We start from the raw sequence: 22,623 nt of genomic DNA, 5'->3' as shown, positions 1-22,623 counted from the left end.
AAATACTGGCAAAATGGTGACAATGCCCAGAAAACATCAGCAGTAAAAAAGTAAAATAATTTTTGGCCTTTCACAAATCACAAGAAACATAGAATCATACCAGTAGGGGAAAGATTTTCTCTTTTCTCCTTCATTTCTTTTATTCTTTTCTCCATTGCTCTGCACTGATACTTTATTTTACTTGCTGGGCTGTAGACTAATGAACCATCATCTTTAAATAACAAAACCGGTGCATCTGTTTCTAAAAGGAAAATTATAAGGCGGATTCAATATTCAATGGCAATATTCAACGTAACATTTTGAAAAGCTAATTTTATACAATTTTATAGCTACAGGTTTTGAGCGAGTTTCCAAAAACTTTCCAAACGTATCTAAACAAGTGGGAAACACAACTAGAATGCTGCAGTTTATCTTCACCTCCTCACAGTATCACTCTGGTTCATGGTTCTAGCCAATCAGCTATAGCCATAGGACACAACATTCATCCAATTCAATATTTAATTCAGTTTATTGTGGCCAAGAGATTAAACTTGAAACATGACAGATTCAGTCAGTTGATAAAAGAACCAAACACATGCAATACAACAGAGGCAGTCAATGTGGTGTTGTCTACAAGTTATTGGACTCCAATTCCTACAATCCCTCACTATTGGCCATGCTGGCTGAAACTGATGGAGTCCAAGAACGTAGGGAGGTGTTCACATTAGCTACTACTGCATTACAACAGGCTTCCTCAAACTTGGCCCTCCAGATGTTTTGAGACTACAATTCCCATCATCCCTGACCACTGGTCCTGCTAGCTAGGGATGATGGGAGTTGTAGGCCAAAAACACCTGGGGGGCCGAGTTTGAGGAAGCCTGCACTACAATATAGGGATATGAGGTGGGATAAGCAACACATGCTAACCCAACAATGGAAATTAAGATCAGGCTGGTATTTCACCAGCTATTTCCTGGTCCTATCTACTTCTGCCAATACTTTTGTCACTGCTAAAGAAACTACAGTGGTACCTCGGGTTAAGTACTTAATTCGTTCCGGAGGTCTGTACTTAACCTGAAACTGTTCTTAACCTGAAGCACCACTTTAGCTAGTGGGGCCTCCTGCTGCTGCTGCGCTGCCGGAGCACGATTTCTGTTCTCATCCTGAAGCAAAGTTCTTAACCTGAAGCACTATTTCTGGGTTAGCAGAGTCTGAAACCTGAAGCATATGTAACCCGAGGTACCACTGTATGGGAATTTTATCTGCTAATAAATATTTTACTTAAAACTTACTGATCAATCAGGCAGAGCCCAAAAGGGGGGGGAGAGGGAGAAATGCACATGGAAACTAGATGCCGGATGCAGATTTCCCTATTATGTGTAGCTAACTTTGGCATTTGTGCTGCAGCTAATCCATGCAAGGAAAACTATTTCTATATATAGATTGCTGCTGCTAGATGAAGGCCTACACCAGACTTTTTAAAAAGGCACTAATTCTGGAGAAACCTTAACAGAAAATATTATTCCGAACTTAAGTTGTCTGATTTATAATATCCTACAGAATTCCACAGTATGGAAAGGCTGAGTGTCTAACATGGGTAGTGGTGAGGAAGGTTGGCTATCTGGGTCTCATTACCCTTGTAGAAAAACTTTGGAGTGCCTGTCAAAAACTGCTCCCTTTCTTGCTCAGAGTTGGTTCTGAATGTGGGTGAAGCACATATACTTTATTGTAGCTTACTGATTCCAGGAAATAACAGTAATAATAGTAATAATTTAGGAACTTCCGGGTTGGCGCCATCGCCGAATGGCGGACTCCCTCCGAGCTCCGGAGGGAGCCTGCTCGGCAGGGGTTGGGTTCTACCGCGTCGGCGTCGCGGGGACCCTCAAAAACCATGGGCGCTAAAACCCATGGGCATGGTGACTCGGCGGGCACCGTTTGCGCCCCCCGACCCGCGAAGGAGCCTTTTTAAAGGCTACGGAGCGGGTGCCAGGGGGGGTGTGGTGCTATGAGTCCTCCGCTTCCCCTGCCGAGCGAAGCCGCATGCCATTTGGCGGAGAGCGCTGACTTCTTCCATTGAAAATTCAGATTAAAAAGAATAACCCGTGAGTAATTGGAAACTGGACTTAAAAAGGGGAAAAAATTTAAATTCGGAGCGAGCGGGGGAGGTGCAAAGAGGAAGTCCGTCTCCCCCCTGTCGTAGAGGATTTAAAGCAAAGGATTTAACAACTAAGATCGAGTGCTACCTTGGTTTGATAAAGTTACTAATTTCACAATGGAAAATTATAAGACTGGGCTGGAGGAGAAAAGTAGAACGTGAGCTAAAATGCAACCCCCCCCCCCCCGGGAACCGGGAGCGATCTGCGAGAGCGCCGGGAGAGGAGAAACAGAGGCTTTGACAGCTGTCAAAGGAGCTGTCAAAGCTGAAGAATAAAAAGAGAATTTTGTTATGAGGACTTTGCCGGTTACATTTGTTACAAATTAGATATAAATTGTTTAAAACAAGGAATAACAAGTTACTTTGACTGTTGGGTGCGATCTGGAAGGAAACTGAGTTACTATAATCCCTCTAGAGGGGCTGTGGGACACTACAAGTATTGTTGGCATGGAATTTGAATTGGACTTTTTATCTCCTGGGAAACTGCAGAAATGGAACACTATTTTGTCTACAGAGGTCTCTACACTAAAGGAGACAATAGATTTATCTATTGAAGAATGGAAGGGACTTGACGTAAAGTTTTGTTCCTGAATAACAAAGCCTCTGTAGGGGATTTAGAAGCTTTTGGAATTGGAACATTTTTGCAGGAGAGCAGGAAAAGAAACTAGAGGAAAGTGAGGAGAGAGAATAATAAGAACAACATGAACAACAAGAATTGGATAAAGTTGGAAGTGGGAACATTTGGGACATCCAGATTTGAAAGGTTTAAAGAAACAAAATTGGAGTTTTACTCTTAAATACAGAGATCTGGATGGAAAAAATGGACCTTTTTGAGATAGAGTTTTTCTGAGATTGGACGCTCGAAACTAAAGATGATTAAAAAGACGGCAAAGACTATTAAAAAGACGGCAAAGTGGACTTGTGAAGGATTTCGGCCTAGATGTGGGATCTCCAGGATGACAACAGGCATTGATGGACATTGGGGAACGCAACCGGGAAAGGGGGGAGGGAAATTTGGAATCCAAAGGATGTTAAATTATATTTTATTCTATTTTCTATTTTCTTTTATTTTAATCTGTTCTGCATATTAAAGAGGGGAACTCGTGGAAGGGAGCGGGGTCGATTTTAGGGGATGGAAAAACATTTTTAACATTGGGTTAATTATAATAAGTTTAAAATTTGGGGTAAGAACTTGTTGAATCTATTTGAAGGAATTGGAATACAAGAGGGGGGTGGGGTGGGGAAGTCCTGGAAAGATGCCAATGGAAATAAGGTTATAAAATGGATGTTTTATTTCTTTTCTTTTTTCTGTTATATTTGAAAATGTTCAATAAATATTATTAAAAAAATATATATATAATAATAATAGTAATAATTTATTTCCACCCCTCCCATCTGGTTAGGTTTCCCCAGCCACTCTTGGAGGCTCCCAACAGAATATTAAAAACACAATAAAACATCAAACATAAAAACTTCCCTTAACAGGGCTGCCTTTAGATGTCTTCTAAGTCAGATAGTCAGATAGTTGTTTATTTCCTTGACATCTGATGGGAGGACGTTCCACAGGGCAGCACCACTACTAAAAAGGCCCTCTGCCTTGTTCCCTGTAACCTCACTTCTCGCAGGGAGAGAACCACCGGAAGGCCTTCAGATATGGACCTCAGTGTCTGGGCTAAACAACGGGGTTGGAGACGCTCCTTCAGTTATACTGGGCTGAGGCCATTTAGGGCTTTAAAGGTCAGCACCAAGACTTTGAATTGTGCTCGGAAATGTACTGGGAGTTAATGTACGTCTTTCAGGACCGGTGTTATATGTTCTCGGCGGCCACTCCCAGTCATCAGTCTACCTGCCACATTCTGGATTAGTTGTAGTTTCCAGATCACCTTCAAAGGTAGCCCCATGTAGAGCGCATTGCAGTAGTCCAAGCAGAAGATAACAAGAGCATGCACCACTCTGGCGAGACAGTCTGTGGGCAGGTAGGGTCTCAGCCTGTGTACCAGATGGAGCTGGTAGACAGCTGCCCTGGACACAGAAATATATCCAGCCAAAGAGGAGTGCAGAGGAGGCTGGCCCAGAACAAAGACTAGAACTATGTATGACAGCTGAGCACGCCTGAGTTTCTCCTTTCTAACCAGAGACTGCAGAGTGGGAAATCAAAGGATTCAGAGCACACTGACCCCAAACTGGCCATTGGGGAGGATTGAGAAAGTTATAGAGAAACAAGTTTGTGGAAAATTTAGTTGCTCCTGTTCCTCTTTCCTCCACAAATGATCAATTAGTAGGGAAAGACAAGAAAGAGGAACAAAATAATGAAGGAAGACGTTTGCCTTCTCCCTTCTCATGGTTTATCTGACCCTACAAATTTCACACGGGCCTCCACTTCTTGATATTAGTTTCAATTACAATCGAAAAACCATTCCATAAGACCATCCTCAAGTTTTTTAAAATCCCAGTATTTCTTTTCAGTGCATTAGAACAGGTTTTATACTTGCCTGTTGCTGCTTTTTGCATAGCTAACTCTTTAGTCAGAACATCGATCCTTTTTTGCAGTCTCCTGTCATTTTCCGGAGCTCTTCTAACAATGTCTTTGGGCTGCATGCATTTGTGCTATGAAACAACAACAACAAAATATTTAAAGCGTTCATAAATCTAAGAAATAATACTTCTTTCACATTTCTCACAGGACATGGGAAGATAGAAATACTGTATATAAGGTATAATATATTTCCACCAAGCCACAGCACAGCCGCCAAAACATTCCTACCCATATCTAGCAGTCTTGTCAGCATGTGTGCACTGGTTTCCTCCTATAAGTATGCAATTTCAAAACTGCAGGAACGCTGCATGAGTAGCTTTTTTTATTTTGTTTTAAGGAGATACTCTCTTGGAAATCTACATAAAGCCTGCTGAGTAAGATAAACTGAAACACTCCAAAGGGTGGGTTTTGCACATCCCATACTGACCTATAATAATAATAATAATAATAATAATAATAATAATAAAAATAAAAAAAACAGGCTACAGACATTTTGGCTTCATATGAGAAGTTGAGTGACCCACCATAAATTTATGGAAGCAAAAGGAAGGTTGAGGGGGGCAGCTGATAACTGCAATGTTAATAACAAACATTACCAGATAATTTTCTCAGGGTGCAAGGCTAGAATGTTAGTAAACACTACTACCTGAACCGCAGGTCACTTATAGGTAAGTTGGACTTTGGAACACCTGTGCTAAATTTTAAGCATTCAACCCACTGATAACTTTCAGAGGACCAAAGATTAATTAGGATCAATTTGAAATAAAAATTAAAGGTTACATTCAAGACCATTAGGAAGCTATATACACACCTTTTTAAAAAAATGAGGTAACCCTTCATTAGTATTTATTGCAGGATACAGTGACTCATCAACATGTGCTCCAGCTTCTCGGCATCTGAGCAAAAAAAACCAAAAATGAATTCATATATATCTTTAGTGTAAAATTTGGTTGCAAAGCCAGAGCTGGCCACAACCCCTAGAGCAGGCATAGGCAAACTCCGGCCCTCCAGATGTTTGGGACTACAATTCCCATTATGCCTAGCTAACAGGACCAGTGGTCAGGGATGATGGGAGTTGTAGTCCCAAACATCTGAAGGGCCGGAGTTTGCACCTGCCTGCCCTAGAGGGAATCTTGCTCAAAAGGGTAGGGCTCGAACCTCAGAAGGTGATGGATTCTCCTTTACTGGAGTTTTCTAAATAGAGGTTAAGATGCCCATCTGTCAGGGATTATTTAGCTGTCATTCCTGCATTGAACTAGATGACCCTTTGGATCTCTTCCAACTCTACAATTCTATAGTCTACTTCTCATCTGTTCCTTCCATCATATCTAAAATCTCTTAGAGTTGTATTTTTTTTCTAGAAAGCTCAGATCACCATATGAACTACTCACTTGCTTGTAAAAGGGATGTTTAATATGCTACAATTTCTATTTATATTCACTAGAATGAAGATAGAGCACAAAGCTGTAAATAAACTAGTAATTTAGGCACTGGATAGGAAGGACAGGGGTCACATTCCTTAGTTTTGCTGGCACCCAGAGTTCAAGACAAAGCCCTTCTGGCAAGGCTTAAATGTCAGTCACTCTGTTTTATGTTCAAAATGAGCATCCTTGGTCTCTCCTACTCTTTTGAAACCACAAGCACTGGAATTTCAATGAGAGAACATACACTATTTCTAATACTTACACTTTTATCAGTCATTTCTTCAGTCCTGAAAACTCAGGAACATAAAATTGCCCAGCTAACCTCTTGCTAACATGCATGGCTGTAGCTTCCCTATCTGTGAGCATGCCAAAAAGTTTCAATCCTTTATGTCATGCCTAATCTAGTCAAACCAACCAAGACAAATTTGAAAATCCACACACAGCAGGCAGTAACAGAAAGCAAAACAAAATATTTGCAATGTGGTCTAACAGATAAGTTTCTTCCCAGCCACTATGCCTTTATCTACAGCCTTTCCTAGGAATCCATAGATCTGTTACAGAAGCTTCAGAGATTATGGACTTTTTATATATAAATTACAAGCTATGATCTGTGCAAGTGCAAAAAAGCTAATTTTCACATGAAAGTATTTTCAGTGTAAGCATTTCATTATGGATCAAATGGTCTTGACAAGTATTTTCTAAGAACACACAGGGTCAATATTTCTCACCCAAAGCAGGTATAAATTTTCAGTATCTAAGAGTTTATCACCTGGATTTTGTGTGATGAATGATGTGAACACTTCACAGAGCATCTGAACTGCCAGTTTTCTAATAATGGGCTTAAACTGTTACTATGTTACACTGCAGCACTACTGTCCAATCTGCACTCCAAAAAATTAGGGTTTTTCTAAAGCCTATTTAGAAAATATTTAGAAAGAACTGTCCTCCATTGCCAAACTTTACTCATCATATGATCACGCTACCAACAAACTCATTTTCCGAGTGTCTATCCTTCTTTAGACACTATAGGTGAAACTGCACTAAAGGGGGTGGTGTCAAGATGCTTGGAAAAATTCTAAGCTTTGTATACATACAAGGAATATTTTAGTGGGAGAGATCTCAAAGTAGCTCAATGAAGACAGAACATGTTGAATAACTTCTTTTGGGGAAGATCTGGGCTGGATCTCTGAATACGAGCACTTCACAACTGTAATATTTTGTTGCGGGCCCTTCCAGGTTCAAGGCAAAACGTCCTGCCTCCTAAGACAGACCAGCAGCTATCACTGCCACCCCTAGGGCATCAACCTCTTCCTGATTTCGCTGCTGTGGCTTTCCAATACCATCTGATGTTGGATCTTTCTATAGTGAAATGGCCTTGCCGAATGCCTGTGCTGCTTTACCACAGAAGCAAGTACCGTAATGTTTAGAGTTGAGCAATACTAAACTCTTAGTTTATTATTGTTAAACATTAAGCATCCACAAGAATTCAGCATTGCACTAAGGCTATCATTCCATCACAGCAAGCATTTAGGCTTGCCAGGGGAAACAATACTCCTTCTCTTCCCCTTGTACACTGTGCTGGGAGTTCCCCTGAATCCCCACTCAAGCCAATTTTGGAGGGAGGAGAGGGAAAAGCCCCATTATGAAAGTCAAAGTTCTTGCATACGACTTCTGCCGACAGGGCTTATTAGTTGAATCCCACCCAGTTTTTGTATTGCCGCAGCAAAACAGAAATGAAAGGGGCTACTGGGAGGGCTGATCCTGAAGGGATCTAAACTGCAGGTTACTGCTGGGTTGTTCTCAAATAACATCAGTTCTCCAAGGCAACAGTGTTTCAATTAACGTTCTAATATTTTCATGTTTCAATTATGTCAGAACCTGTTATGAACTTCCCAGAAAACTTTTGTTGATTAATCAATAAACTTTATAAATAAACAAGCTCATCCACTGCCCTGGGAGAACTGAGAGCACATCTTCAACTACGCCGCAGAACACTCTGCAACAGGGGTGTTCCACAACAAAGAAGTTAACACAGAAAAGTGTTCCCCTTCAGGTAGGAAGTTTGAAAATACCTGATTTGCAATCTCTTGATATAAAATTCAGATTACAAAACTATGAGATAACAGCAAAAAAAAATTAAGTAGCTGAACAATGCACTTCTAGTGACACCTAGTGATCTTACAGTTGTAAAGCATACACATTATAAATATACCCCAGACATCTGGTATATTTTACTAATGAAGCTGAAAATGTATACAGTCATGAAAACATTTGACAGATTGCATTGGTGCACCACAAAATTAAATTTTAATACTCAGCTGATCTAAGCAAATACTACAGACAGCTAATTTTGACATTCCTTGTTTTTTCTTGTTCTTTTCCCAAAACTCAATACACCTGAAGCATTAATGAAGAATTCTTCATTAATGTCACAGCCAACAAAGCTTTTGCTATCACACATAAATTTTGAAACATAAAAATAATTGAAGCAAGATCAGCTATCAAAGCCAACAGCCTGCACAGATAAAGAGCAAGATAACCCACTTAAGAATTGGGTAATTTGAATACAGTTGTTTGCAGAACACCAAATAAGAAATCATTATACTTTACTTTTTTTTTAATCCTTTTGACATATCCTGTGCCCATGTCAGGCTTATGTCTCTAAAGATTACAAAAATGAAATCCTTATTTTATGCGCATGCGCACACACAGACACACACACTTGTAGTTTACATTGAATTTCACTGTACCATTTATCTTCTTCTTAAACATTTTGTTTAAGAAAAAATACTTGATACCTACATATATACTCCTGTCATGGGACGATTCAGTCATCTAGCCCAGTATTGTCTACTACTCTGATTGGTAGTAGCTCTCCAAGGTCTTCCCCAGCTGTGGTATCCAAGATGCTGTTAACTGGCAATGCTAAGGATTGAACTTGGGACCTTCTGCAAGTGACACACATGTACTAAGATTTAGATTTAGAACCTCAAAGCCAAAGTGAGAGCATTTGGGTCAAAATTAAGGGAGAGAATAATAATAGTGACTTCATTGTGGGAGTTTACTATAGATCCCCAAGCCAAACGGAGGACATAGATGATGCCTTCCTGGAACAGATGGCCAAGCATGCAAAAGGAAGGGAGATAGTAGTAATGGGGAACTTCAATTACCCAGATATTTGTTGGATGTCAAGCTCAGCCAAGAGCATAAGGTCAAACAGATTCCTCACTGGCCTTGCAGACAACTTCATTGTCCAGAAAGTGGGAGAAGCAACAAGAGGAACAGCCATTTTAGATCTGGTCCTAACCAATGTTGATGACCTGGTTAGTGGGGTAGAAGTGGAAGGATCATTAGGCGCGAGTGATCATGCTCTTCTGAAGTTTACTATACAGCGGAAAGGAGCAGCCAAGCATACTAGGACTCAATTTCTTGACGTTAGGAAAGCCGACTTCATAAAACTTAGGGAAGTGCTGGGTGAGATCCCATGGACAGTAATACTAAAAGGAAAGGGAGTTCATGATGGCTGGGAGTTTGTTAAGAGGGAGATAGTAAAAGCACAACTTCAGGCAATACCAAGGAGACGGAAACATGGAAGGTGCCTAAAGAAGCCAGGGTGGCTATCTAAAGAACTTTTAACTGAGTTAAGATTAAAAAAGGATGTGGAAAAGGGGGGAAACCACCAAAGAGGAATTCAAACAAATAGCCAGCATGTGTAGACACAAAGTCAGAAAAGCTAAAGCACAGAATGAACTCAGGCTTGCTAGAGAGGTTAAAAGCAACAAAAAAGGCTTTTATGGGTATGTTTGTAGCAAAAGGAAGAACAAAGAAACAGTGGGGTCACTCAGAGGAGAAGATGGTGAAATGCAAACAGGGGACACAGAAAGGGCTGAACTCCTCAATGCCTTCTTTGCCTCAGTCTTCTCTGATAAAGAAAACAATGCCCGACCTGAAGAATTTGGAGCAAATGATTCAGTAGAGGAAACACAGCCCAGAATAACTAAGGAGATAGTACAAGAATCCTTGGCTAGTCTAGATGTATTCAAGTCTCCAGGGCCAGATGAACTGCATCCAAGAGTATTAAAAGAACTGGCAGATGTGATCTCAGAACCACTGGCAGTCATCTTTGAGAATTCCTGGAGAACAGGCGAAGTCCCGGCAGACTGGAGGAGGGCAAATGCTGTCCCTATTTTCAAAAAGGGGGAAAGAGAGGACCCAAATAATTACCGCCCAATCAGTCTGACATCAATACCAGGGAAGATTCTGGAGCAGATCATTAAGCAAACAGTCTGTGAACACCTAGAAAGGAATGCTGTGATCACCAATAGTCAGCATGGATTTCTGAAAAATAAGTCATGTCAGACTAACCTGATCTCGTTTTTTTGACAGAATTACAAGCCTGGTAGATGAAGGGAACGCAGTGGATGTAGCCTACCTTGATTTCAGCAAGACATTTGACAAGGTGCCCCATGATATTCTTGTAAAGAAGCTGGTAAAATGCAGTCTTGACTATGCTACCACTCAGTGGATTTGTAACTGGCTGACTGACCGAACCCAAAGGGTGCTCATCAATGGTTCCTCTTCATCCTGGAGAAGAGTGACTAGTGGGGTGCCACAGTATTCTGCTCTGGTCAGACCTCACCTGGAGTACTGTGTCCAGTTCTGGGCACCACAGTTCAAGAAGGACACTGACAAACTGGAATGTGTCCAGAGGAGGGCAACCAAAATGGTCAAAGGCCTGGAAACGATGCCTTATGAGGAACGGCTAAGGGAGCTGGGCATGTTTAGCCTGGAGAAGAGGAGGCTAAGGGGTGATATGATAGCCATGTTCAAATATATAAAAGGATGTCACATAGAGGAGGGAGAAAGGTTGTTTTCTGCTGCTCCAGAGAAGCGGACACGGAGCAATGGATCCAAACTACAAGAAAGAAGATTCCACCTAAACATTAGGAAGAACTTCCTGACAGTAAGAGTTGTTCGACAGTGGAATTTGCTGCCAAGGAGTGTGGTGGAGTCTCCTTCTTTGGAGATCTTTAAGCAGAGGCTTGACAACCATATGTCAGGAGTGCTCTGATGGTGTTTCCTGCTTGGCAGGGGGTTGGACTCGATGGCCCTTGTGGTCTCTTCCAACTCTATGATTCTATGCTACTTCTGAGCTATGAGTTCTCCCCAATGTGTGCCTCCTTTGAGAGGCTCAGCCTTGGATCTTGCATAATTGTCGCCAGCATTTGTTGCTTGCAACCATTTTATGCAACTACATACACCCACACTGATGCTATTAGCATTCTGCTTTCAGTATTTCCCCTTCATACCCTGGAGATTGGCCAGTTGCCTCTGAAACAAAAGGTTCATTGTTTGGAGGTGTTCCTGTACCCATCTCTGTTACTTGTGCTACAGCAGTCTCAATGGGTAGGGCTGCCTTTTTTCAGCTATAGCTGATATGCCAACTTTGGCTTTTCCAGGACAGGGATTGCCAGGCCATGGTGATTCATGCATTGGTAACCTCAAGACTTGGTTGTATTCAACTAATTTTTACTCAAGGCAGACTGTTGGTGGGCACAAACTACCAGCAGCCCATAACTCCCTTCCTTAAAAGCTCGCACTGGCTGCCAATATATTACTGGACTAAGTTCAAGGTTAACTGTATTAATTTACAAGCCCATTAACAACTCGGATCCAGGATACCTTAAAAACCACCTGATTTCTTATATCCCTGCCAGATCACTGAGGTCTTCAAGGGAGTCACTGTTTGTGGTCATCCATGTCTCCAACATATTCCTTGCAGCCACTAGGAGTCACAGCAGTGCGGGCCCAACTCTGAGAAACTCGCTCTCAGCTGAGATCAGGTATACCTTGCAGCCTGCTGAACTTCAGGCACTTGAAGACCTTTGTATTCTGTTGACATTTTAAGTGTGTTGTATTATACTTAACTAGGAAATTTATGGTTTTTTTAACCCATTTTTTTGTTTGCTTTAAATGCCACATTATATGGCTGAATAACTGTTTTACTGATTGTTCTTCAAATTGCTTTCATCTATGGTGAAAAGCAGTCTACAGATACTGGCAGTACTTACTTTTCAACCCAAAGCACTGATACTAGTTTAATCCCAGCCTTCTGAGCTCTATTCCATGTGGAGGAGAGTCCTTCTTTAAAGATTACGTGAGTCACTTGCTTGTTGAAAGTCTTAGAAACCTATAGAACATAAGAACATAAAGTATCTCCCTATAAGTTGTACTGAAAAGCAACACACCACTTTACTAGGTAAGCAAATAATGTGCAGCTTTTAAAAATGTGTCAATTATTAACATATTTGATTTAGGCAGAAAAACAACCTGATTAATTTTAAAGTGCTTTGCTATACACCTTGGCCACAGTCCAACACAAAGGGGAATGTGGTTAAATTCATTGATATTCTTAGGTAGCAACAATTGTTACAATGTGTAACCAATTCCGCTTTCTTCAAAAAAGAATAACTTACTTTTGCTCCCATATCAATAAGTTGTTGAGTAAAACTCTTAGAGTAGTTTTCTGTTCTGCTGGATGACCATACTTCAACATAGGCTACAACACCTATAAAGGAATAAAAAAAGAGAAAGATCTAAATAGTTGTTGTTTAGTCGTGTCCGAGTCTTCATGACCTCATGGACCAGAGCACGCCAGGCACTCCTGTCTAAATAGTAGGAAATGTTGAATAATCTTTGGATTACCACTTTTAGGGTGCAGTGTCTCAATTATTTCCATAGTATTACATCAGTTAATTCCTGCTTTACATCATATGCATATAGTTGTTCTTACTTGCTGCCTTGTGGGACATCCTTGAGAGAAGAAAGGACTAAGGAGTAAACCCAACGCAAATCCAGAGGAGTGCCTAATACGGTTGCATGGCATCTTGTATGCCTCCTTCTGGCAACCCCCATTGCCAAGCTGCCGCCAAATGCATTGCTCTGCTTTCCTTTTAACCACATCAGTGAGGCCAATGGGGGGCGTGTCTTGTCATCTGGGCAGCCCAGGACACTGCAATTAGGCCTTTGACTGGTTATATAAGTGCCTTTTAAACTGGGGTGTGTGTGTGTGTGCATAGTTTGTTACTATGTCATGCATTTTTTGGGGGGTGTTTTTAGCTTGTTTTTCAGATACGTACTGGGCTGTATAGAAATTTAATAAATCACCACCACCACCATTAAGAAAGTATCAACATTGTACAAAAAGGAAGGTATACAGTGGACGCTCGGGTTGCAAACGTGATCCGTGTGGGAGGCACGTCCGCAACCCGCAGCGCTGTGCCTGCGCACATGTGGGTTGCGATTTGGCGCTTCTGCACATAGCCCGATTTAGCACTTCTGTGCATGCGTGAGCGCTGTAACCCGGAAGTAACCCATTCCAGTACTTCCGAGTTTCAGTGTGTCCGTAACCTGAAAACACACAACCTGAAGCGTCTGTAACCAGAGGTATGACTGTATTCAGTACTGTTTAAAATGGGGATTTATTATTTTTAAGCCCTTAAGAAACTGGGTACACAGCATGCGGTCTGTTACATTATACAGTCAGCCATGGAAAACGAGCGGCGGGGGGGGGGGGCTGAGGGGAGAGGGGCTCGTGACCTTGATCTGGAGGCTCCCGCCCCACAAAACCCATAAATTTCTAGTGAGCCCCCAAGGGTTACTTTCACGCACATGCCTTAGGAAAAAGCGGGTGGGCGAGTGCGAGGGGGAGAGAAAAGGCTGCAACCCCCGCGCGTCTGCCTCAGCTTTGGCCCAGCTTTCGCCCCAAGCTGGAAAAAGTCCTCTGCCTGAGGGCGCCCCCCACCTCCCCGTCGCCAGTCCAAGCCGACCAAAAGGGGCAGACCCCGCTCTCCTTTGCCCGCACATGTGGGGAAAGGGCTCCAGAGGCTCCCCCATCCCCACGGGGACGCCTGACAAGAGGCCGCCTCTCCGCTGGGCCGCTACCTGTCAAGACAGGCCGGGCACAACGCGGCGGGCCGTCGGTGAACTCCATGAAGAAGGCAGAAGCCGGGGCCGTTCAAAAGAAACCGCCGTCGGCTGCAGGGGCATGCGCACTGAGCATGCCTTGCTCTCGTCCCTGTCTTCCGGTCCCCTCCTTCCCTCCCTCCCTCTCTTCCGGTCCCGCTCTTGCTTCAGGAAAACCATAGAGAAAGGTGGGCGTGGGCTTTCCCACTATGAGCGTCATAAAGTACGGGGAAAGTTCTAAAGCGGGGTATCGCCCCCCTCCCCCGCCCCGCTCCCCGCCTTCTTCCTGCTACTATCGTTCAGGGAGCTGAAAAGCAATGGAAATCAGGGAGCTCTTACAAAAGCTTAGTTCACGTTTTGGAGACGCTCCCACCATGGGGGGGGTGTATTTGGTTTGTTTTGGGGGTTGCTTTTTCCTCCCCGGTTTTGAGCTGCAGGAAAAGCCAGACGTTTGTGCGTGCCTGTGCGTGTGTTTTAATAGGCAGTGCCGTATAAGCTAAACAAGGTATAGCTTAGGGCCCCACTCTCTTGGGGGCCCGAAATTTTTTTAAAGGAAAAATAAACTGGATGTAAGGGTTAAACCACAGAGCCTAGGACTTGCCGATCAGAAGGTCGGTGGTTCGAATCCCCATGACCGAGTGAGCTCCCGTTGCTTGGTCCCTGCTCCTGCCAACCTAGCAGTTCGAAAGCACGTCAAAGTGCAAGTAAATAAACAGGTACCGCTCCGGCGGGAAGTTAATGGAGTTTCCGTGCGCTGCTCTGGTTTGCCAGAAGCGGCTTAGTCCTGCTGGCCACATGACCCGGAAGCTGTACGCTGGCTCCTTTGGCCAATAAAGTAAGATGAGCACCGCAACCCCAGAGTCGGTCACTACTGGATCCAATGGTCAGGGGTCCCTTTACCTTTTAAAACTGGATGTACATTTCCAAAATATAAGATAAAACAAATAGAATAAAACCTACATACAGCAACAGTGTTTTGTGTTGTGAACCTTTTCAGCAGGGGGCTGGTCCACTGTCCCTCGGACCTTGTGGGGGGCCAGACTATATTTTTTTTTTGTGGGGGGGGGGGGGATGAATGGATTCCTATGCCCCACAAATAACCCAGCGATGCATTTTACAGAAAAGCACACATTTTACTCATGTAAAAACACCAGGCAGGCCCCACAAATAACCCAGAGATGCATTTTAAATAAAAGGGCACATTCTACTCATGTAAAAACATACTGATTCCTGGACCATCTGCTGGTCCGATTTAGAAGGCGATTGGGCCGGATCTGGGCCCCAGGCCTTAGTTTGCCTACCCATGATGTAAGTAATGGGCCCCACCTGCTAGCCTGCTCCCTAAAATATCACATATAAAGGGCTCCATTACCTTCAGTAGCTTAGGGCCTCATCAAACCTAAATCTGGCCCTGGTTTTAGTAGAAATTGGGCAGCCTGAGTTCTCTGCATACAGTGCTTGGGTGTCGTGTCTCTTAGGTTGCCACCTTGGGCACAAGTTTCCCAGTGTTGTTCTTGCCTCATACATTTTCTAATTAAGACTAAGGTGTGACTGTAAGATTTAAAATTAAATGCATCGTCACTTTTTTATGTATCATGAGTTGTGCTGGTGCGTAGCGGGGACAGACTTTGGGAATATAACACCCTGAGCGAAGACAAAATTTGGCACCCTTGCCCAAAAATATTTCTTATTTTCACAGTAATTCTTTTTGGTACTGTTGCTTTTTAATGGATCTTCTCAGTAGGTACCTGTATAAATATTATTATTGTTTTGGACCCCCTCAGCTCCTTGCCCTGTACATGGGAACCACCTGCATCACCCTAAATCTGGTGCTGTGTGCCCAAGTCCCTTCTGATTCCTGGATCCAGCAAGGATTTAATTCCTGAAATAGCTAGGCTAGGTTATCGGTGAGGCAATGGCCTACATGAGTCATTAACAGAAAGGAAGTAGCTTTGTGCCAGAAGACAAATGGGTGGCCTCTTTCCTTCAATTGGCTGGTAGTTAGGAAGACAAAAGCCAGAGTTGAATTGTGGGTGGTGGTGTGGTCCAAACCACTGAGCCTCTTGGGCTTGCCGATTGGAAGGTCGGCAGTTCGAACCCCTGCAATGCAGTGAACTGTTGCTCTGTCCTAGCTCCTGCCAAGCTAGCAGTTCAAAAACACGCCAGTGCAAGTAGATAAATAAACAAACAGTGTTTCCATGCGCTCTGATTTCCATCACAGTGTTCTGTTGTGCCAGAAGTGGTTTAGTCATGCTGCCCACATGACCCAGAAAGCTGTCTGTGGACAAACGCCAGCTCCCTCACCCTGAAAGCGAGATGAGCGCTGCAACCCCAGAGTCGCCTTTGACTGGACTTAACGGTCCAGGGGTCCTTTACCTTTAGTGAGATAGAAGCAGGTGGCAGGTGGAAATCTGTGCTGGAATCCAAGGCTATGGCTGTCAGAGAAGCAAGACCTTGCGGTGTTGACTCTGAGCTCCTCCATCGTAGGCTCAGATTGTGTGTGTGTGTGTGAATAAGCCATATATCCTACAGATACCACAGTCTCCGCTGTCCCTCATTCTGAGGAAAACAAACCCTGGGTTAAGTGCCTGGAATCCCTGGAGCTCTCAAACCTGGGAGTGATGCTGAGAACCAGTATAGAACTACATGGGCTAATGATTCAACTTGATATAAGGCAGTGTCCTATGTTCCTACAGATAAGATGGTGCTGGAAATACCAATGCTATTTTGTTCAAATGAGCTTATGGATACAAGAAACGATCATACTGAGTCATTGGCCCACCTAGTTCGGTGTTGTATTTTTTAAAATTAGCTGGCAACATCTCTTCCAAGGTCTTGCGTCAGGTGCCTTTCCTTCCTTTCCTTCTTAAAATGTGATGCGGGTGCCTTGGTGTCAGGACACACTGAGGCTGCCATATTATAAGCTTAACAGATGTCCCTGTTTCCCGGGGAAAGTCCCCAGATTTACAAATCAGTCCCCTGACAAAATCCATCTCCATCAACCAAAGTTGAAAAGTGCCTCCGGATTCATTGAAAAGAATCCGGTAACCTTACCATATTAGGCAAATGATAAACCCAGCAGGTGTTGAAGGAGGTTGTGCGTGCCCAAAGGTAGCTTTCATAACCATAGCTGTCAACTTACAGATTTGAAAATAAGGGATCAGCAGCCTCGAAAATAAGGGATCAGCAGCCAAAATATGGGATTTCCTCCCCCCCCCCTTGCCATGTGCACATGCTCCAGACAGACCTTTTCCCCGGCAAGGGTGAGTGGGCTGTTGATGACGTATCCATCCGATTCCGAGCACAGGTATGTTCAACTTCTGAGCCCCTCCGAGCCAAAGGCAGAAAGCCAGCAGCCAAACAAAGCCTCAAGCGGTGGTTCCCACAGCGCAGCAACCCGGCAAAGGGGGTGCAGCAAGGAAAACCACCGTCACCTCTCCGCTGGGAAGCGCTGAGCAAAGGCAAGTCCCCAGGCAACAGAGCCGATTTGATCGGCACAAGGCATGCAAGCTCCACCCCCCAGTCATTCTTAGACTCCTTATTGGGTGAGCAATGCAGCCAAGCAACACAGTTGGAGCCTCCTCCTCCCTGGCCAGCAGGGAGGGAGGGAGAGGAGCTGCTTCCTTTGAAACCCAGGAAATTTACGGGATATCATCAATCTGGGACAGCAGCGGGACACGGCGCTGGGATAAGGGAGTTTCCTGCCAAATAAGGGACGGTTGACAGCTATGTTCATAACATCTAACAACACTGGCACAACATCATGTTAGCCCAGTATATCTGTTAATATCCTATTCTAAGCTCTCGGAATAAGTGGTAGAATCACACACTGGAATGTTAGACAATGCTGGAAACTCTGAAAATGCACAATTCAGCAGATTCACATTTGGTTTAGGCAAAGTGAAAGAAATGGCAGATACAAGAGGCATATTTATGCAAGCTGAGTACCATGTTGCGGCAAGAGTAATTTCTAGTGATTTTAAAACAAGGTTTGGCACAGTAGATGGCACTATAGTGCAAGAATTGCAAGTGCTTTTTAAAATTCTCCTGCAAAAGCATCTAGCATCCGTTCCTGAAGATATTTTATTTATCCATCTAATTTTAATGCAAGTATGTAATGCTCATATGGGGACTGCCAATAATGTAGTATCCCAACTGTTGCTTTATAGTTCCTCTTGTGAATGTTATCAATAAACGGGATAGTGTAAAGTCACTTACAAAATAGAAAAATCAAGTGGGAAATGGACATTTGTCTCTTCCATCTTGTAGGATCGAGAAGGTTTTCTTCCGAAAGAATATAATGTCTGCCTACAACGTGTGGTCAAAAAGATGTTGCATAAACCTGTCATGTGCGTGTGTACCTCTAATGATCCCAAGTGTTGACTGGCAACACAGCTTATGAATTGTGTGGCTCACCCTAAAGAGTTCATAAATAGCTTAGTTCTCAGGCAGTCTCGAGGGCTGGGTACCCTTGCATCAACCATACCAATTGCAACATTTGACCCCAGCTCTAAATGGCAATGAGTAAGTATCATCAATATTTTAAATGAGCACATGGCAATCTTTTTAAAATGTAAAGGACCATACTTGTGCTATGAGACTTTTTATGGCAATGGTTCCAGAAAAAAAACAGGACACACGGTATTTATGCCTCTTCTGATTCAGTGCCTTCAATTTTATTCACTCTTGGTGTCCTGTAATTTAACAAATCGCCCCTTGTGGATTTGACTCAGCAGCGGGTTTATTTTCGAGTACTTGGGGATGTTGATAATAAGATAATGTCATCGCCTCACCACCACTAGGTCACACTGTAAAAATACACCTCTTTGGCATAGCATTTCCCTAAGAGTCAAAATGACAGGGGAGAGAATGACAGGGGAGAGATACCATTTTGAAGGGAAGAACTCTAATGCTAACCTCCCAGAAATGAATCCCATAATAAGAGTGAGAGCAGGGCTAAATTCCATACAAAGTATGAGTCATCCTTGCTTGTCGCTGGACTGGAAATTTATCTAAATTGCTTCCCATACTGATCTTGATAGTCTGTGTTCTGGCCTCTGGTAAAAGTGTTCCACTGTGAAATAACTGCAATGTACTTGGTGCAATAGAAATGGGTTATATGACAGTCAAGTGCTGAGCTACTTTCCTTTAAGTCAGTAATAGATATTTTGGGCAATAGAATTTTGCATGGGAAATAGTAATTCCTTTCTTATTAAGAAATGAATTTATTGCATTTATATCTCATCGGTTGCCCCACAAGAAGCCGTAGAAATAACGTTTTCCAAAAATAATTCTGGTGGGTATGTGTTATCCTGCACTTTGATCAAACACTGGTCAAACACTTTGCACTTTGATCAAACACATATTTTTTTAAAAAAAACATTGCGAAAATGCTTTTTTTAAAAAAATTGTTTTGAAAACTGTATTGAATTTGCCATAGCTCACCATAGCCATCTAGTGTCAGATTTGTAGAATGCACTTTACAATACACTTAGAATGTTTTATTTGCAGCTGTATAGCTGTGTCCCCAGTCTTGAAATTATCAATCATTGGCTGTCTTATTTTCTAAAGAATACTCAGGAAGGGGTGGTGGGGTAACAACATCATACTGTAGCATAGAACAACGAGCATAATAGGATGTGTTAGAATCCCACATACTTTGAGTGAGTTAAATATAAGAGTGGTATTATAATAAAATGAGTTTTAAAATATTCACTGCTTTTTTGAAACATACACACAAAACCTGCCATAGAATTAATTAAGGGGATGTGTGTGTGTGTGTGTGTGTTCATATCATGACTGTTTAGCCATGGACCAAATACCCTCTGGGTGGAAAATGAGTATCATATTCCTGATTTATAAGAAAGGGGTTAAGAATGCTCTACAAAACCATAGGCCAATTAGCTTGTTAGACATCTCAAAGCTATACGCATGGTATCCCTTTCAAAAATTATCAGACTGGTTGCAAAGTACAGTGGTACCTTGGGTTACGTACACTTCAGGTTACAGACTCTGCTAACCCAGAAATAGTGCTTCAGGTTAAGAACTTTGCTTCAGGATGAGAACAGAAATTGTGCTCCGGCGGCGCGGCACCAGCAGGAGGCCCCATTAGCTAAAGTGGTGCTTCAGGTTAAGAACAGTTTCAGGTTAAGAACGGACCTCTGGAACAAATTAAGTACTTAACCCAAGGTACCACTGTAACAAGTGGGGTTCAGAGGATGACACAGTACCATTGATCAGTGTTTTGCTCTGAACCATAGTATAAGAAAATATACTAAGAACATTCAGAACAATCTTTATGCTGCGTTAAAATATAGACCGTGGGGGAAATTTCAAATTGCCAACATCAACTGCAGACTTATGAGGGTCAGAGTAGGCTTAAATGGTGGTATGACTGACACTTTTAAAATGTTGCTAGGAGTAAAGCAAGTTTGCATTCCGGCTCCCACTCTTTTTAACCTTTCTATTAATGACTTGGTGCCATATTTAGCCAACACAAGCTCCTCCACTCCAGTAATAAGGAATAGGAAAATCTAAGTCTTGATGGATGCAGATGATTTAGTGCTCCTCTCTCTTTCCCAATTGGGCCTCAAAAACCTCTTGGAGGTTTTCAGCACATACTGTTAACAGGAAAGCCTATCTATAAATTACTCTAAAATGAAGATTGTGATTTGTGGCAGACACAGTCCTAGGTATAAATGGTGCTTGGATCAGCAGGCTATTAAACAAATTTGCTTATTTAGATACCTGGGTATCCTCTTTCATGAAACCATCTCTTGAAAGTATCATAGAATCATAGCCTCATAGAATTGAAGATATGGAGACAGTGGAAGTCAAAGCACAGAAAACCAAAGGGACATTGATGAAGTTCTATGACAATAAGAAAGGGAAGTTGATTGAACCTGCCCCAAATATATTTGGTAGCAAAGTGCTTACTAAAATGCTCTGTATGGTGTTGAAATCTGAGGCTTTGATTCAAACTCCATTAAAGTTTTGGAAACTGCAGAATATTTTGTTTCAGAAGCTGTACTCTCTACAATCAGGAATATCAGCAGCTGTTCTTTGTACTGAATCCAGGTGGCCAACAATTAAGACAAGAGCAGACTGCGTGATTCAAATGGATATGACCCTCTTGCACAACAAATTCAACGTCCTACCCACCACCACCACCAAGAAAAAGAAATTGATTTCCCCCCAGAAAGGAAAGTAATGAGTTAACAATGGCTTGTCATGATATTGTAATAACCTCTCTGCAAAAAATAAAAATAAAAATCAGAATGTCCCATAATAACTTATAACCTTCCTGCTGTTTGTGACATTAAATCAAGACGAATGCTCAATGAACAGTTTGTCTGGAAGTAACCCAGGTCTTAATTTGATGAAGTTGTGGATGCAAAGGAGTTTGAGCTGAGCTCCGTCTACCACAGGGTTTTCCAGCTTTCTCCTTTCTTCCGTGGCACTGTAATCCTGCTGAGGTCTGGGGAACCTTCTAGGATGGAGTGTGATGTGATAATACTAGGAAGTATAGCTGGAGAGGGGCATTGGTGGAAGTTAGGGTCATATTTACATGTCTAGAAGCATCTTCTGATCGTGCAAGATGTTAACGGTACCCCATTCTGTTAAATTTTTATTTGCTGATGTTTAATTTTACTGTTTACTATTCTAATGGATGATTGAATCTTGATATAAGTTGTTTATTTTAAAGTTGTTGTCACTTTTTATACAGGATCTGATTGTTACTATTAATATTTTACTATTATTTTTATGTGTGTTGGGAGCCACTCAGAGTGGCTGGGGCAACCCAGCCAGATGGGTGCGGTATAAAATAATAATAATAATAATAATAATAATAATAATAATAATAATAATAATGGGGTTTGTCAGTTTTCAGTACCAGGACATGCAGGTTCATACTATAGTGGTTTTTTTTCTCCAGTCACATCAACTTCTAAACATCTGACATTATGAAAAAGGGCCTCTGAATCAGAAGGATTAACTAGGGCTGCACTGTGAAAAGGACTTAACCCCCCCTTTCTGTTTCCAAATTCAAAGCAATACATATAAGAAAAGCAAATCAATATTTTTTAGTTACTGAAAGAAAGAAAAAGGGACTGTCATGTGTTGCAAAGACAAATTCTCCAGAGGATGTTGCTGGGAAAGCAAATAGTCCTTCCACTCCTTTTGCTCAATCCAACCTTTCTTACATAACCTTCTGATCTAGACCAAGTTTAGAAAGTCACCTAGAAACTTAAAAGGAAACACAGCTAGCAATTTTTCCCAATCATTTTCTATAGACGCGTTGCTTTTGCCCTTTCCTCCCCAGGAAGTAGGTTATCTGGCCAACAGAGATAAATACCTTATTTAGTAAATTCAGGGGTAACCAAAATGAGTCATACATAAAGACTGATGGTTTTTATTTCTGAATATAAAAAGGAATAACAAATGGGCAAAGATATAAACTTCACATGAAGATATAAACTAATGTCTTCATGTAAACAAGAGTTATGCTGGGATGAAAATCTGAAGATTTTAAGCCTGCTTTCTCAGACCTTATATTTTGCCCC

The 22,623-nt window shown here is 42.3% G+C and overlaps 1 protein-coding gene across 1 annotated transcript in view; it reads right to left on the bottom strand.

The window, feature by feature from the left end:
• The window catches only part of MCPH1 (microcephalin 1), a 119,750-nt gene extending 105,560 nt beyond the window's left edge, over positions 1-14,190 (bottom strand). Inside the window, exons 1-6 of the mRNA XM_079969799.1 lie at positions 14,039-14,190; positions 12,571-12,662; positions 12,166-12,284; positions 5,482-5,566; positions 4,627-4,741; positions 101-241 (exon numbers count right to left, since the gene is read on the bottom strand). Of these exons, the coding sequence (XP_079825925.1) occupies positions 101-241; positions 4,627-4,741; positions 5,482-5,566; positions 12,166-12,284; positions 12,571-12,662; positions 14,039-14,087 (601 nt within the window). The 5' untranslated portion in view covers positions 14,088-14,190. The remainder of the gene's footprint in view (positions 1-100; positions 242-4,626; positions 4,742-5,481; positions 5,567-12,165; positions 12,285-12,570; positions 12,663-14,038) is intronic.
• Positions 14,191-22,623: the final 8,433 nt, after the last annotated feature.

This window comes from Podarcis cretensis (assembly GCF_951804945.1).
Source record: "Podarcis cretensis genome assembly, chromosome: 3".
NCBI classification, from domain to species: domain Eukaryota; kingdom Metazoa; phylum Chordata; class Lepidosauria; order Squamata; family Lacertidae; genus Podarcis; species Podarcis cretensis.
This window is presented reverse-complemented; position numbering and strand designations above follow the sequence as displayed.